The 11217-nt window shown below is 34.0% G+C and overlaps 1 protein-coding gene across 6 annotated transcripts in view; it reads left to right on the top strand.

Annotated features, from left to right (window-relative positions):
- The window catches only part of HYCC2 (hyccin PI4KA lipid kinase complex subunit 2), a 74096-nt gene that overhangs the window by 15862 nt on the left and 47017 nt on the right, over positions 1 to 11217 (top strand). For 5 of the 6 annotated variants that reach the window (XM_007108145.4, XM_007108147.4, XM_007108146.4 and 2 more), the window contains 2 exons: positions 8682 to 8762; positions 9716 to 9817. In XM_007108145.4, coding sequence (XP_007108207.1) covers positions 8712 to 8762; positions 9716 to 9817 — 153 coding nt within the window. In that variant the 5' untranslated portion in view covers positions 8682 to 8711. Of the gene's footprint in view, positions 1 to 8681; positions 8763 to 9715; positions 9818 to 10552; positions 10609 to 11217 lie in introns of those variants that run through there. The other variant, XM_007108149.4, reaches the window with a different exon arrangement.

Here is an 11217-nt window from a genome sequence, read left to right as displayed (position 1 = left end):
TTATGACCACCTAGAGGGGTGGGATAGGGAGGGTGGGAGGGAGACGTCAGTGGGAGGAGATATGGGGATATATGTATATGTATAGCTGATTCACTTTGTTATAAAGCAGAAACTAACACACCATTGTAAAACAATTATACTCCAATAAAGATGTTAAAATAAATAAATAAAATAAATAAATATAGCTTTTATACATCAGATGATGGGATGGGTGTAACACAGTAGAAGAAATGATTTTCAGAATTCCATATTGTCTGTTTAAATAAAAAGAGAGCTTGCAGTATGTTTATAACTGTGTTCATAGCTACCTCTAAATACTAAAAGATGCTGATCCTAGTTAGAAAACATATATTTAAAAAATTTCTCTGTGACTAGTACTGTTCTGTTTTCCAAATGAAGGTACTAAAATATATTTATAGGATTTTAGATTTAGAAAGTAATTTATCATTGTAGTTACCTGAAGCCCAAAGGGTTTAAGCGGTTTGTCCAAGGTCATATAAGCTATGAGGTTCATTGATTCAACAAATATACATTGAGTACCTGTCATATGTCTAGATACCATAATATACTTGTTAGCATTGAGTCCATAGCGAGCCCTCAAATGCTAGCAGAACAGAAAAGGACCCTGTTCTCATGGAATTTGTGACCTGATGGGAAAGATAAACAATAAGTAATAAGGTTTAATATACAAGGTATAAAATCCAAAGCCCTAGGAAGGAAATGAACCATATTTGTTGGCATGGAAAATACTGGAGAAAGGGCTTCTATTTAGATAAAGTGGTCAAGAAAGGCCTGCTGAGGTTAACAGGATTGGAAGGAGCCAGTTATTTAAATAGCGATTGTAGAACAGCATTCCAGGCTGGAACAGTCCAGGCAGAATCCCTGGGGTGAAGGTGTGCATGAAGCTCTAGAGAAACTGAAATGAGAATATGGCCAGAACATAGGAAGCTGTGGTGGGGGAGAAGTATGAGCTATAAGAAAGGGACCACGTTACATTTTTCAACCATAGATTTTATTTTATTTATTTAAAAAAAAAAAATTTATTTATTTATTTCTGGCCGCTTTGGGTCTTCTTTGCTGCGCACAGGCTTTCTCTAGTTACGGGGAGCGGGGGCTACTCTCCATTGCTGTGCTCGGACTTCTCATTGCAGTGGCTTCTCTTGTTGTGGAGCACGGGCTCTAGGCGCGCAGGCTACAGTAGTTGTGGCATGTGGGCTCAGTAGTTGTGGCATGCAGGCTCAGTAGTTGTGGTGCACGGGCTTAGTTGCTCCTTAGCATGTGGGATATTCCCGGACCAGGGCTCGAACCCGTGTCCCCTTCATTGGCAGGCGGATTCTTAACCACTGTGCCACCAGGGAAGCCCAAGAATAATTTTTAAAAGTCATATGTGATTATAAGGATATGCTTATGCTCTTATCCTTTAAACATTTTGTTTCATTTTAATAAAGGATTGTGTCTTACTTCCTACTTAAATTTGTTAATAAATTACTCTCTTAAAATTAGTATCATAAAATTGGGGATATATGTTAGTGTTTTGGTTATAATTATTATTAACACCACTATGTTCTTCTATCTAAAGTTAATTAACTTGCAGTCGTTTAAAAAATGGTATTGTTAAAAACTAAAGTGATTTGATGTGCCAAATTTGTGGTTATAGGAGAGTTCATACAGGAATTTAAAATAAGAAATTTAACCTGGATGTGATACTTTTTTTCTTTTTTTAACTGAAGGGTGGTCATCAGGATTACTTGGGAAACTTTTTCAAAATATATATTCCGGGCCCTATATCAGATAGGGATTCTGACGCAGTATATATCACATTTTAAAATTTTGTGTTTCTTTCAAAAAATAATGTTTGGTTTTCTTTTTTATTTTAAGAGCTGTGCTGAAGTTTTTTGTAAAGAATTTGAAAAACTTTTTTGATTAATTGTACTTGCTTTTTCTTATCCCTTTCTATAACGTGATCAACATTTAAAAAATCTTGTAATCCATTGTAGTTAGTAAAAAGATAACTTATTTATAGATTTTTCCTAAAACATAGAAATCTTAATTTTAACCATTTTCAGTATTTTAAATATTTATCTAAAAACTTGTTCATTTTGATTTTTTAAGAAAGTGTTTATTTTTATGTGTGTAACAACAGCTAATTGGAAATAATGAAAAAGAATCACAGTCGCAGCAGGAAAATATAAACTTTTAACCCTTGAACAACACTGGTTTGAACTGTGCAGATCCATTTATACTCAGATTTCTTTTCAATAAATATCAACACATGCAGTGTTACACAATGCATGGTTGGTTGAATCTGCTGATAGGGAGGGCCAGCTCTGGGACTTGAGTATTGTTGAATTTTGGTATCTGCAATGGGTCTGGAACCAGTTGTCCACAGAAGATTATACTTAGGAATCAACTTAATTTGATATGTTGATCTATATGAAGAAAACACAAAATTTATACAGACATATAAAAGATTTTTATTTAAAAAATTATTTATTTGGCTGCGCCAGGTCTTCATTGCGACACGCAGGATCTTTTAGTTGAGGCATGTGGGATCTAGTTCTCTGACCAGGAATCAAACCCGGGCTCCCTGCATTGGGAGCGTGCAGTCTTAACCACTGGACCACCAGGGAATTCCTAAAAGAAGATTTTTAATAAAGAGCAGTGCCATGCTTCTGTATTGGATGACTCAATTATGTGAAGATGTCACTTGAAATTAATTTGTAAATTTAATTCTAATAAGGATGGAGTATGGGAAAGAAACTTATCATTAGAAGTCTAATATTCAACTGGAAGAATAAGCAGGCAATAATAAAATACATTTTTAGGAAAAAGAATGATTATGGGACTTGTACTATTATAAAGTGCATTATAAAGCCACAGTAATTTAAATATTATAGTCCTGGTACAAAATTAATGGGAAAAGTAGCTCAGAAATAGTTCCAAATATACGTGGGACTTTTAGTATACGATAAAAATAGCGTTTCAAGTTAGAAAAAAATGGACATGCAAACAAGGTATTAGAACAACTGAGAAAACAGTTTTTATTGGGAGAAAACATTGTTACATCTTAATCTCAAATTGCATTCTAAAATAACTTTCATGTTGTTTAAAGAGTAAACTATAGATGTGGTTTTTAACTTTAGAAGATTCAAGCCTTTACTAAACAAGCAGAGTGATTTTTAAAATACAGGAAAATATATTGTGGTGTCTTTTTTGCCATGTCTCTTTCAAATACATTACAGCATTCTGTGTATTAAATTTTTAATGTTTTGGTAACTGGTACTCACTCAAATGTTCTGATACCGATTTTTGTTGTCCTAGTTTTAAAAGTCATATACATCATATTAACAAATGTAGAAAAACTGAGGTATTTATATATAGATTTTTTTAGATTTCAGTGCTAAGGTATTAACTTTATAAATAGAGCAGGAAGAAATTATTTTGTATATGTAACAATCATATGCTCTTTAAAATTGTATGATGGATTATGGTTTTGAGAATTTATTTGTATTTGCATATGCTATTAATAATATTTATATTCTGTGACCTTAAAAATTCAAGTTTTAGAATTTATACTACAGAAGATAACAATACAAATACATAAGTATGTACAAGGATGTGTATTGCAGCATTTTTTTGTAATATAAGGAAGTTGAAAACAGATTTGTTTATTAGTAAATAATTAAACAAGTTATGGGATTATACTTATAATTAATTACACCCATTAAAAAGAATGAGCTTGAACTATAGGTCTTTCATATATTTTTGACAATTGAAAAAGCAATTATAGAATACTATGTACAATGAACACAACTATATTTAAACTGTATACACACACATATATATACATGCATATATGTAAACATACATGTGAAGAAAAATACATACCAAATGGTTAACTCTGTTTATCTTTGTGGGTGGGGGAGGTAGTTAGGTTAAGTTCCTTTTTTTAATAGACACATACTATTTATAATAACTTTTAAAATTATTTAATAATTGAATATCAACTATTCATATTTATAGCTAAGGATATTTGTAAAATTAGAGGTAATAGTTGGGGTACGGAGGAAGAATAGCTTTTTAAGTTTCCAGTAAATAGAAAGCAAAAATCAATCATTATTAAAATTCAGCAGTGGAAATACAGGAGTTTTGTGGGTTTTTTTAAAGTTCCTATTTTGTTTATTTTGGAAGGTAAGTCCTTTCTGTCACCACTAGAATGAAATTGTGGTTTTCTTCTTTCCATGGTAGTATATTTATTGAAAGTATTTACCTCCTTTTCTGGAGTACTTCTCAAAGAGGACATAAAATTCAGTCTATTCTTCTGCAATCTTGTGGCCTGCTGAACTCATTAGTGATAATGAGGTGGTAGAAGGAGATGTTGTAAGTAATATCAACAAAACAGCCCCTCTTGTTTATACTTTCATAAGAGACTTGGGATAAAAGGGAAATATTAAAGGGAGATTTAGATGTTAGAATTTATCCCTAAAAAAATTATTTCCAGAGAAAATAATGTAGGCATTGCTTTAACTTTTTATACTTTATTTGAAGCTTAATAAAAATGGAACCTACTTTATTTTTCAGGTACTTTGTAAATAAAAACCATTTTTATTATCAGTAGCTATTTAGGGTTGTTTTTTTTTTTAACTTCCAGAGACTTGACTTAGCAGGAACTCTCAGAGCAAGTGCTATATAGCAAGCCTGGAATATTTTTAGTCTTCTTTTTTTCTTTTTCTTTTTTGAATTTCCTGTTTGTATTCTTCACCTAATTCTTTTTTTTTTCTTTTTAAATTTATTTTTGGTTGCATTGGGTCTTTGTTGCTGTGCGCGGGCTTTCTCTAGTTGTGGCGAGCGGGGGCTATTCTTGGTTGCAGAGCATGGACTTCTCACTGCAGTGGCTTCTCTTGTTGCGGAGCACGGGCTCTAGGTGCGTGGGCTTCAGTAGTTGTGGTACATGGGCTCAGTAGTTGTGGCTCACGGGCTCTAGAAAGCAGGCTTAGTAGTTGTGGTGCACAGGCTTAGCTGCTCCGCGGCATGTGGGATCCTCCCGGACCAGGGCTCAAACCTGTGTCCCCTGCATTAGCAGGCGGACTCCCAACCACTGCACCACCAGGGAAGCCCCTAGTCTTCTTGCTAATGGGAATTTTGTAGCTAGCTTTGAAAGAGTGTTCTCTACATCATAGCCAGGTAAGCCTTTCAAACCTTTAATCTTATCCTCAGTCACTTTCCATACTTAATGTAGACTAGAAGGTCGTGTTTATTTTAACATCAGCCCATTCCTCTCTCTCTCTGCCCTCAACTTTGCCCCTTGCTCTCTGTGCTCCTAACCACTTGGATATTCTTTCAGATTCTACATCTTCCTATGTTATTTTCTTGCCACAGAACCTTTTTATATGCTGTTCCCTCTTTCTAGAATGTTCCTTCACTATTCCCCTTGACTCCTACTGATCTTTGATATCTCAGTTTAAGTGCTACCTCAGAGAAACCTTCATCAGCACTAGGTTCCTTTGTTTTACGCTTTCGTGTACCTTTCCTTCTTACTCCTTATCTCTTTGCAAAAATGTGTTTAGCCTCCTCCACTAGGTAAGTGCCCCATTAGAGTGAGTCTACATCTGATTCTGTTTACCATTGTATTTCCAGCTCCTAGCATAATGGCAGGTATATAGTTTTCGCTTAAGAAATACTTACGGGGGACTTCCCTGGTGGTCTGGTTAAAAATCTGCCTTCCAACGCAGGGGATGTGGGTTCGATCCTTGGTCAGGGAACTAAGATCCCACATGCTGCGGGACAACTAGAGAGCCCGCGTGCCACAACTAGGATTCGACACAGCCAAAAATAATAATGAATAAATGAAAGAGAGAAAGAGAAAGAGAGAGAGAGAGAGAGAGAAAGGAAGGAAGGAAAGAAAGAAAGAAAAAAATATTTATGGAATGGATTGATGAATTTCTGACTGAATCCTTCCTTTGCTTTTTGGTCAGTTGCCTCCTTGAGTTCTTCCTGAGAAGCTTCCAGGGGCAACTGCCTTAGGATATTTAGCCCATTATTTATAACTGAAAGTTATAATGTATGATGGATCTAGTCTTGTTATTTTATTTTTTATAGTTAAATTTTTTTTAAAGAGGTGTAATTTGCATAGAGTAAGATACACAGTAATCATAATTATGTCATGGAGTATATTTTTAGGTGAAGTACTAGGTTATACAGAGTATTTAGTACCACTTAACTAATTGGTACTTGAAAGAAAAAAAGAAAATTCTGACAGTGATTTGAACAATCATTGTAGTAAATATAGGAACCTTACAAAATGACTTCTTTGAAGGACATTATCTTAGGAAGTGTAGTTGTTCTCTGTTTCATAAAGTTGTTTTTAAGAGTCTCATTTCTTCACGAGTTTATAACTTGGGAGTCCATATCTATTAATGGGCTTTAGTAAATCAGTGAACTTCTTGAAATTATTTGTAAAATCATGTACATGCAGGCATCATATTTATCTTTTTCTGAAGTAGGGATCAGTACATAGTTTTGCTCAGCTATCAAAGGGGGTCTGTGACTTTGTGCTTTTGCCCTCCCCCAAAAAGGTTAAGAACCGTTGTTTCATATCATGTATATTATGATTTGTATGTAGAGTTAGTTCATCGATCCTTTTTTTTCCCCCCTTGAAGTTCATTATGGAACACTTCAAACCTATAACAAAGTAGAGAGAGTAGTGTAATGAAACTTGTATACCAGTTAGCTTCGGTGGTTATCACCTTACGGCCAGTCATATTTTATCTATACCCAATGCACTCTCCTCCTTTGTCTACCCTCATCCCGATTATTTTAAAGCAAATCCCAGGGCTTCCCTGGTGGCGCAGTGGTTAGGAATCCGCCTGCCAATGCAGGGGACACGGGTTTGAGCCCTTGTCCAGGAAGATCCCACATGCCTCGGAGCAACTAAGCCCGTGCGCCACAACTACTGAGCCTGCGCTCTAGAGCCCGTGCTTCGCAGCAAAAGAAAGCACCGCAACGAGAAACCCGAGCACCACAACAAAGAGTAGCCCCCGCTCTCCACAACTAGAGAAAGCCTGCGTACAGCAACGAAGACCCAATGCAGCCAAAAATAAATAAATTTAAATATATATATATATTTTTTAAAAAGCAAATCCCAGATATCATTTCACCAGTAAATATTTCAGTGTGAATCTTGTAAGAGATAAATAGTATTTTAAAAAACCTAACTATAGGGACTTCTCTGGCTGTCCAGTTGCTAAGATTCTACGCTTCCACTGCCAGGGTGGGGGACAAGTTCGATTCCTGGTTGGGACACTAAGATCCCACGTGCCACACAGTGTGGCCAAAATAATAAATAAATTGTATTTAAAAAATAAATAAGTAAAAAGCCTAACTATAATACCATTATCAAATATAAAAGTAACCTATAATAATTCCTTGATTTAGTATCATCCAGTATTAAGTAATAAATCATACAATAAGTCATGTTTAACCTTTTCCAGTTGTGTTATGCTCTTTTTTATTGTTTGAATCAGAGTCCAAATAAGATTCATACTTTGGTTCTTGATTTTTTTTTTAACATATCTTTTAATCTGCTGTCTCTTTTTTCCTCTTGCAATTTATTTGAATAAATCCACCAGTCCATCTTAAGAGCATTTGCTACTTGAGAACAAGGGGCATTTCTTACTCCTTTTTGTACTCCTTGCTTATATAATACTTGGTATAGTGCATTATATATGGATATTTAGGGAATGGCAGGGGTTTAGAAAATCTGATTTCTTTTTTTTAGATAGAAATTTATTATGGAATATGACACATACTGTCTTTTTCATAAATATGTCTCTTTAATAAAGGAACTTTCATTTCAGTTGCTTTGGAGACATTTCCCTCCCTGCCCAAGAAATTCCTTTTTTCTTTTGGTTACCTTTTGAGCCTTAAATTTAAAACCAAAAACATTTTGTTGTTTGTCTCACTTAAAAATAATACATACCAATTTTTATTTTTTTATAATTAAAAGTTACATAATTAGAATATCCTCAGTAATCCTTCCCTCAGAGGCCAACACTTAATAGTTTAGTATATATATTTTTCCTCCCAGCTTTTTCACATTTATATAATTTTTAGTGGAATTATTATAGCTTATATACTGTTGTACAACTTGCTTTTTCTATTTGGCCATTTTTCCATTTTAGAAAACATATAAATCTACCTCCTTCAAAGGCCTTATTTAATATTTTATATATATATATGTTTATAATCAGTTTGCTGTACATATAACCCTTGATTTCTAATTTTTTTACCTTTGTAAAAATCTGTCACAGTGTTCTATTATGTATAACTTTTTCCAGTTGTATGTGCCAGTTGTATATTTGGTAAAAGCTCTAGGCACAGACTGTGCATTTGTCTTGGATAATGTGCAGTTTGATTTTACTTAGTAAACATGTTTTTGCTACTTTGGAGTATAATTGGAAAATAGAAAAGCATTAGGAAAATAGATTTCAAACGTATCATTAAAAATAGAACCTATTTCTTATAAACAGTTTTGTTTTAATTGAACACTAGTCTAAAAGTAAGCCTCCTTATCTAAAATATACACTAGATGAGTTTCTCCTTTAGTGAAAGGCACACATCATTTACCTTTGATAGTTTCTGTAAGTAACACTGTCCTCAAGTTCAGTGCCTTTTTCTTTCAGAGAGAAAAGAGGAATAGAAGGTAGAAGAAGATGCTGGGATCTGAACGTGGCGTTGTGGAAGAATGGTTATCAGAATTCAAGGTAAATTGGATTGAGGATAAGAATGTGTCATATGATTCTATATATCAGTAATTCAGTTATACAAGTTCATGGAAAAACTGAAACAAAAGTTATGAAGTAGGAATGGCAAAATATGAAATAACATGTTTCTGTAGCTGTCTTTAAAAAGGCACTAATGTGAATAATGGCTAGAAGGTAATGTAAAAGTGAAGCTAGTAAACTTGTTTTTGCTACTTTGGAATATAATTGATATGGATTGATATCAATGGATTGATAAGGTGGTATATAAATTTTAAGATATATTCAATAAAAGAGGGGAAGCCTCCAAGCTTTAATAAGGCACAGAAATGAGATTTGTGCCTTATATTTTTATTTCCTGTGATTAAAAAATCACTCATTAATTTGATTGAAAACTATATAATTTATAAACACTATGGAAATAAGTGTTTTGTGAACATAAAATACAAGAATTGAAATATATCCCACATTCAGGGACATCCCTGGTAGTCCAGTGGTTAAGACTTCGCCTTCCAATGCAGGGGGTGTGGGTTTGATCCCTGGTCGAGGAGCTAAGATCCCACATGCCTCGCGGCCAAAAAACCAAAATGCAAAACTGAAGCAATATTGTACCAAATTCAATAAAAAGACTTAAAAAAAATGCACACCTCATTAAAAACAAAAGAATATATTGCACATTAATTTTTTAGACTAGATTATAAGGTGACTCATTTCAGCAAATCTTGGTGTAATATGTGATTTCTAATCATTTCTCATTGTTGAGTAGTTAGAAGAATTGTATAACATCCTAAGTAATTTGTTTTATTAACTCTCATGGTTATTTCTTATATTAATTATTTTTACTTTTCTTAATTGACTCAATTATAAATCTTTTCAAGAGGAACTCATATAAAATAAAGTTTCTAACTTCTCAAATATTAAGTTCACTTTTGATTTCCTTTGATGTTTTCTTTTAGGCATTACCTGACACTCAGATCACCAATTATGCAGCAACGTTACACCGGAAAAAAACACTGGTACCAGCCCTGTATAAAGTTATTCAAGATTCGAATAATGAGGTAGGAGAGTTTATAAGAAAAATAATTTTAATGTAGTACATAATGAAATATGTGCACTAAAACACATATATATGTAAGTTTTGCAGTTTTCCTTCTTTTTTTTAAATCCTTCCAGTGGGACTGGAAAACTTTCTTTCTGCTATTTTTCATTCTGATAGTTGCTTTGGCTTTCCCCATGACCTCCCTCTCCATATTTTTTAATGTTTTGATTAAATTTGTTCCTGTTGAGGACAGTATGTTTTGATTCTTGATTTGAGTGACCACCATCTCAGTAGATTATTTATTTAATTTGAAACTTTTCTCTGTTTCCTGTTCTGGAATGTTTCCTTTTCTGGAGTCCAAATTTTAACCATATACTGATTGAGATTTATTAATTTTAAGTATTGTTTGCAGTCCTTTTATTGACAGTAAAGAACTATGTGTAATCACTCTAATTAGTGAATTCAGTCAAACTGGTAACATGAAATGATGCTGCTGTAAGTTTAGCTTGAAAATGATCAGAGAAAGCCTAGTCAGGATCAGTAAACTTCGAATAACAGTTTCCTATTATTTAGCCTGTGCTAGAAGGGAAAAAAAGTGCAGCTATTGACTCTATGTGTTAATTTACGCAAAATACACACATTATCTTTCCATTAACACAATAGTATGACATACAGTTTTATCACCACTGGATTCATGTATGCTTTAAAATGAAATGAAAGGAACACACAGGAAAGTAGCTTCTTATCTTCCCAGATACAGCCTCCAAGAGTGCCTCTGCTGTGTACTGGAGTGAGTTTGAAGAAGTTCAGGTAATCATCTCCTAACCAGCAGCTTAACTTAAAGTGCATCTTCATTTTTGTACTATCACTAAAAGCTTGCTTATTGACCTCTTTCTTTCCTATCTCCTAAACTTGGATTGGCTCTCAGTTGGGCTTGCATCTGTTGCTATTTGTAGCAGCAACCGCAGGATTCATTTGCTTCTTTTTCTCTTGCTATGTATTTTTGAATGTTTTATAACTTTAGGTATGGTAATGGACATAAAAGCATATCCTTCTTGGTCAGGAGTTTTCAAAATTCTGTGTGAATATTGAATGTATGTATCCCTTGTTTTGCACTGTCTTAACATTAAGCTTTGCTTATTAAAATGCATTTGTTTTATGCTTTCTCTTTAAATTGTAAGCTCTTCATGGGCAGTGGTCGTATATTCTATATCTGTTAACATATATATCTGTTGATTCCATAGAATCCAGTATTTTATCATGTGCATAATGAACACTTAATAAATATTGATTAGAAGAATAGTGAAATACATGGAATTCTCTGGTGGTCCAGTGGTTGGGACTCCACGATTTCACTGCCAAGGGCACGGGTTCGGTCTCTGGTTGGGGAAGTGAGATCCTGCAAGCCACGCGGCCAAA

The sequence above is a fragment of the Physeter macrocephalus genome, chromosome 2 (genome assembly GCF_002837175.3).
Source record: "Physeter macrocephalus isolate SW-GA chromosome 2, ASM283717v5, whole genome shotgun sequence".
NCBI classification, from domain to species: domain Eukaryota; kingdom Metazoa; phylum Chordata; class Mammalia; order Artiodactyla; family Physeteridae; genus Physeter; species Physeter macrocephalus.
This window is presented reverse-complemented; position numbering and strand designations above follow the sequence as displayed.